Raw genomic sequence first — 5,780 nt, forward strand, 5'->3', positions numbered from 1 at the left:
AGGAAAATACATCAACACACAAAATGACGAGATTTAAAAAAAAAGAAAAACTACAACAAAAACATAGTGGATGTCTTCTTACTTTGATCGCACGCCGCTCGTCAGAGTCTGAAAATTGCACTGACCCGACAGTAAGGTAAAAATAGACTAGCAAAGACCCTTGCTAAACTAGGCTTTGAAAACGACAATAGCCACTCACCGCTAGAATGAGATCTATTATTCATTGAAAGAACATCAGTATGTGGTATCACCCCATGCAACCCATGTTTGCAATCTTTCACCACCGATCTAGAGAGTTGAAGAAATCGATCCATGCATGCTTGATTGATACACGCAGCCAACTGCCAGGATCCAAAGAGAGCCAACTGATGTGGCAACACGTACCCTCACAGCCCTACGTTGTAGCCGGATCGAACGTCGTTGACATGAGAAGAGGCCAGAGAGACCTTATTCTAACGTATCATCACCGTCACTACCTCGTCAATGTCGTCGGGTAAACAGAAACTAAGAAAAACATTGACCTGCAAAAACTAAGAAAGACGTAGGGGGGAGGGGGTCCCTAAATCCCCAAGGTTGCGTATATAAAGACATCTACCACTTGGTCCCTTGCAAAAGGCCGGTACCGAATTCCGCAGGAACCGAGGGGCGAGGCCGAAAGAAGGCAGGGTTTCTCGGCGTCGGCGGGGGCAGAAAAGGAATATCCCAGGCAGCGAAAGAAATGGGGCCAAAATTCAGATTCAAGGTCAAGCTATTCAAGGACAGAGCAGGAAGCAGCGGAGACGGCGGCGGCGGCCGCGGCGGCGGCGAGCCCACGCCGCCGCCCGCACCAGGGCCTGCGCCGTCGCCCTCCCTCGACCCCGCGGCGCTTTCCGCTTCGCCGCTCCCGCTTCAGCCGCCGCCGACCCCCATCGTCAGGTACACGGTGAGTTTCTTGCTTCCTCCTGCCGTCTCCTGTGAACGGCGATGGTTGCTCGGCGACCGTTTCGCCGGAATCTCGTTCTTCCAGCGCGATTCGGTGGTGCGTCGGGGTGGCCTCGGCTTCGTTCTTGGTCCGCTTTCGGGCAATTCCTGCGCCCAGTTCGTGGGGGGCGCTTTCTTGGCTGCTGCGGGATCGGGTGTCGTCGGCGTCGTAGTTTGATTATCAATTTCTTGGCTGCGTTCTTCGAATTGGTGCAGTTGTCCGACCAATTTGTTGGGGCTTCTATCCAGAAATTGCGTTCCTTTGATTGCTGCGAGTTCTTGGTCCAATCCGTGACTTGGAAACCGAAGGCTGTTGGATTTCCCTTTGTTGTCCGGGCCGGGGGTTCTGTCTTTCACTGCACTTCTTTACACTGTTATCTGCATTTGTGCTGCAAACTTTTCTTTTCTTCTTCTTACAATGCCATGCCATTTTCTAGCATGAAGGACCGGATGATGATGACGATGATTGGCCCGAAGACGATGGAGCGGATTTGGATGCGGTGCAAGAGGATGAGGTGAGAATTTGTGTTCCTTCGCTGGTAGTTCTTAGTTCAATTGTTCTGAACACAGAGAAGGGTGCCTCGTCGGTTGGAATTAAACTTCTAGTTGTTGAATGCTGATTGCATTCGTTGGAGTCTGAATCTGTTGCTGTAGTTGTTACTTAAATTTCTAGTTGTTGAATGTTGATTGCATTAGTTGGAGTCTGAATCTGTTGCTGTAGTTGTTACTACACTTGTTTCTTTTCAGGTAATTATGGGCCTTATTTGTTCTGGAAAGTATCCTTTACAACTATCTGTCTGCAATTATTTATAGGATGAAGTCCCAGATGATGAGAAATTCTACATTCCATTGTTCATGAGTGGTCAAAAGAAGAATCTCCCGCATGATCTCTTTCGGCATGACTCAGTGCCGCTCAACAAAAATGAATATTTTTCTCTGCGGAAAAACTGGAATCAGCTGCTGGACGGCAAGAGAACATACCTCCGACCACCGAGGGGCCGCCGTGTTCTCAGTGTCAGTGGTGTTTTCCGGCGGCCGTTAGCTCGTCCATGGGCATTAGAATTCCAGGTGAGAAAATCATAGCTCCTCTGTTCACAACAATGCAGTGAATAAAGTTTCACTAGATTTTCAAGAGTTAGATCTTGAAACATTTCCAGTGAGGTTCTTCACTGTCCCAGTTATTCCTTGTCGGAGAGTAACATTGTTATCTTGAAATTTGTCAGCTTAACATGCTAATTTTATTAGCACTCGCCATGTTTGAGTGTTTGTTACATGTAACCTTAAAATGTTGAAAATGCAGTCACTCCCCTAGAGAACTATGGTCTATGGTACTATCTGGGGAAGACATTGACTTCTTATTTGAATGCTTTGATGTTAATTTTCATAGATGTTATTCTGTGCAATTACAAGTGGAAACTGGAACCTACTCTTGACAAGGTCCTTATGTGTCTTAACTAATAATGTGAGTTAGGGTACAGGAGAAGTTCTTATGTGACTTAAAATAAGTTTTAGCTTTGCACATTGTGATCGATGATCCATATCTAATGTTACATATGTTTTCCCCACGACGGCCTCATGTCATTTTCCTCCCAAATAAGTGGATGATTGGTGCGTGAAAACTATAATAGAATTTCTTAGGCTTACAATTTTGCGCCTTGTGCTTCAGCATTACTTATTCAGATCCTTTATTAATTCAGATGAATCTAATAAATAGTTAGTCCTTTGTTGCAGTACTTACTTTGTTCTATGGCAGGAACCACTCTTGGATTTGGCTGAGGATTATCCAGATAATGACATTGTCCAGGAAATGATCAAGGTAAGTTTGCATGGCACTACAGGAGCATTCTCATTATTCAATTCTTTTATGCTAATGTGCAAAACCTAGTTTTGTGCAGATTCTTTGTCAGCGCTATGTGCACCTCAAACGAACTCGCGGAGATGGCAGCTGTTTCTACAGAGCTTTCTTTTTCTCCTACTTGGTAACCATCTAAGTTACTAGGTTTTTTATGCTGTTGCTTTTTTCTTTTGCATCGAAGTTTGATATGACTCTGCTTGTAAACAGGAAAATCTTGGACAAATGCAAGATAGTCAAGCTGAAGTTACTCGTCTAATGGAACATGTGGCAGTGTCCAGAGAGAATTTCTGTCGTCTGAAATGGGACAAAGCATATTTCTTAAATCCTGAAGAATATTTTTCAAGTGTTGCTTCTGTATGTATTCTCATAGCTCACAGAAGCTTCATTTTTTTCTGATGTCGTAACCCTAATTCTTCTGTAATAAGGGTAGGCCTTTACTGAAAATCAAACTATCTATGATTTATAATACTTGCCAAAATAACTTGATGTCCCTTATGTGGCCTGAATTATCCAGTGCCCTTGCTGAATCTGTTCTGAAAGTTATCTGACCCCTTCCACATCATCAGAAAATATCTTTAATGAAGAACAATGCCTCACATTGAAAAAGCCATGCTACTCTTGCTTTTTTTACTGCAGTACACATCTTTGTTTACTGTTCCGAGTATGAAATATATGCAGTGAGATGTATAATAGAAGATAGATTTTGCATTTGGTCATATCTATGACTGAACTAAGGCGAGATTTGGCCCAGCCTGAACATTCTATTACTTATCGAAAGAACAGTACAAAGTTCCGGCAAATACAAAAATCCTTGGTCTTAGCGAATTCCAAAATACGCCCACTAAACAGGAAAGGACGGTTATGCAGAGTGAGGAGAGAGAAAAACCTATGAGCGCTCATGGAGCTGCCGCCATACATGTAAAATTTAAGGAAAGACTGGGAAAGTTCTCTAAATGTTTATTTTCTAGTATCCAAATTACTTAATCTTCAGGATAGTATGTATGAGATCTAAGAAGAGTATAGAGAAGACATGTTTACAAGTTCAAGTAGTTTTGTCGCATGTAGCATAGAGGAGCTATACCTGCTACATGAGCAGTGGACATAGCAGTTTTAGGCTTATTAGCTCTGATCATGGAAATTATTTAATAGCTCAGCATTTCATGTTGTAAATGCTAACAGGCTATTTATAAAATTTTAAACGACATGGTGGAGAGTACTGGTCTACTGGACCACACCAACTTAAGAGCTCCTTAATAATACTATGGCCTGTCATCATATTCCACTTGACTAAAAACTCCACTTTTCATTTATGCTGTTAAGCTCAAGTATTCACTGCAAAAATAGTGGAGCATTAGGAGCAGTTGGCGTGATATTTCGCTGAGATGTTTGTTTGTTGCACCATTATGACTACTGTATGCAGTATGCTAAACGAATATGATTTTGTCTGCATAATATAGCTTAGATCATATACTTAACCGGTTGTCTGCATGTTATTTCAGGAGTTGAATCATTTGGTCAATTCTGTTGCAAATGGGTATGAGCTTTGAACTTGATATTTTGTAGTGATTTTCTTTGACAAGACATGACATTAAGTTTCAAGATCCCTTTGCTTCTTTGTAGTTAGGTTCGGGATTAAAAAATAATTGCTTTTATCATTTGCAGTCTTAGTTCTGATGAGTTGCAGAAGAGAAGTCTACAGGAGATGATGCCACTCAGGGGTAAGGATACTACATGCTTGCCAAAATGTTTTGTTTGTCCACTTCTTCTCTCTCGCTTAACACTTTTTTTCCAGTTATTTCCTTGCTAAGATTGCTGGCAGAGACTGAGATCCGTACGCGAATAGATGATTACAAACCATTTATCCCGGGAAAGATGAATGTCAATCAGGTTAGAATTTCTTACCCCTAGTACTTTTCTTGAATAGTCAACTAGTATTATCAAGGTTGAGAATTTTCTCTGCATAAACATGTAAAATCCCGGAAACAATTATCCCTGTGAATTGTAATAAGATAATCATGACCAAAATAAGTTAACCAATACTGAATTTACCATTTACATACTGAGCTCACTGTTTCACATATTATGGTTTTGTAACAGTATTGCTGGAAAGAGGTGCGTCCCCTGGATGTTAAAGCATCAGCGCTAGCAATGAGGGCTCTAACGTATGCACTTGGCATCCCGCTGCGACTCGAAACTCTAGGCGAAGGCTTGACGGCTGGAGGTTTGCAAGTAAAGCGCTTTGATTTCTTCCCTCGATCAGAATCAGGGAAGGGTGCTTTCCATATAGTTCGAAGCTATTGGTCGTCAACCACAACCCCTGAACCACTGGAGATTGGAAGTGGCAACCTGATATCATCTGATGGCACACCTTTGCTGACCTTGCTGTGTAGGCCTGACAACTGCGATATTTTGTATCGCAAGTAAACAAACGGTGCAAGTATTACTTGACGTAGAAAATTCTTGGATGACGATACAAAAATCTAAGGGATTTTCTGTGGCATCTCATCTCAATCTACTTGTAAAGTTGTGATTGCTCAATATCTATTCGCTTGGGCATGTTTTGTGTAGTAGTTTTAACTAGGCATCAATTATATATTTAGGAACCCTTGCATTGGGAAATGGGAAAAGATATTGCATTCTTACTGATGTTGTGCTCCTTTGCTTCTGTATTCGGAGCGAAGCTACATATATCATGAGAATATATGAAGAATTAGTTTTTTTAATGTATGTTGCAAGGTGATATTGCAGATGTTATTTGCTCCAGAATTGAAGGATATAATAAGAATGTGACTGCATATTTGGATCACATTGGAACTGAATTTTCAGACTTGGTGAGCTTTTGGGGATGAACGGTTAATGGTTCTTGCATGTTTCTGCCTCATGCAGCTTCCCAAGCTTTCTTATATTAGGCTGAAACTGTAATCTTGGCACACTATAACTGAGAAGTATAATGTCTGGGCTTAAA

At 41.8% G+C, this 5,780-nt stretch overlaps 1 protein-coding gene across 1 annotated transcript; it reads left to right on the forward strand.

Moving 5' to 3' along the window:
* Nucleotides 1–600: 600 nt before the first annotated feature.
* On the forward strand, nucleotides 601–5,538 carry LOC123043458 (OVARIAN TUMOR DOMAIN-containing deubiquitinating enzyme 1). Its single transcript, XM_044465909.1, has 10 exons — nucleotides 601–922; nucleotides 1,398–1,475; nucleotides 1,774–2,028; nucleotides 2,714–2,776; nucleotides 2,856–2,939; nucleotides 3,023–3,169; nucleotides 4,315–4,349; nucleotides 4,478–4,533; nucleotides 4,608–4,702; nucleotides 4,913–5,538. The coding sequence occupies exons 1-10, from the start codon at nucleotides 719–721 to the stop codon at nucleotides 5,237–5,239; spliced, it is 1,344 nt and encodes a 447-aa protein (XP_044321844.1). The 5' UTR covers nucleotides 601–718; the 3' UTR covers nucleotides 5,240–5,538.
* Nucleotides 5,539–5,780: the final 242 nt, after the last annotated feature.

Source organism: Triticum aestivum, chromosome 2B, assembly GCF_018294505.1.
Source record: "Triticum aestivum cultivar Chinese Spring chromosome 2B, IWGSC CS RefSeq v2.1, whole genome shotgun sequence".
Classification (NCBI taxonomy): domain Eukaryota; kingdom Viridiplantae; phylum Streptophyta; class Magnoliopsida; order Poales; family Poaceae; genus Triticum; species Triticum aestivum.

Excerpts from the sequence above, each read along its gene's own strand:
- LOC123043458 (XM_044465909.1), top strand. The coding sequence starts at position 719 with ATGGGGCCAAAATTCAGATTCAAGGTCAAGCTATTCAAGGACAGAGCA. Across the intron at positions 4,350-4,477 it reads GTCAATTCTGTTGCAAATGG|TCTTAGTTCTGATGAGTTGC; the intron begins GTATGAGCTTTG and ends TATCATTTGCAG. Across the intron at positions 4,534-4,607 it reads GGAGATGATGCCACTCAGGG|TTATTTCCTTGCTAAGATTG; the intron begins GTAAGGATACTA and ends CTTTTTTTCCAG.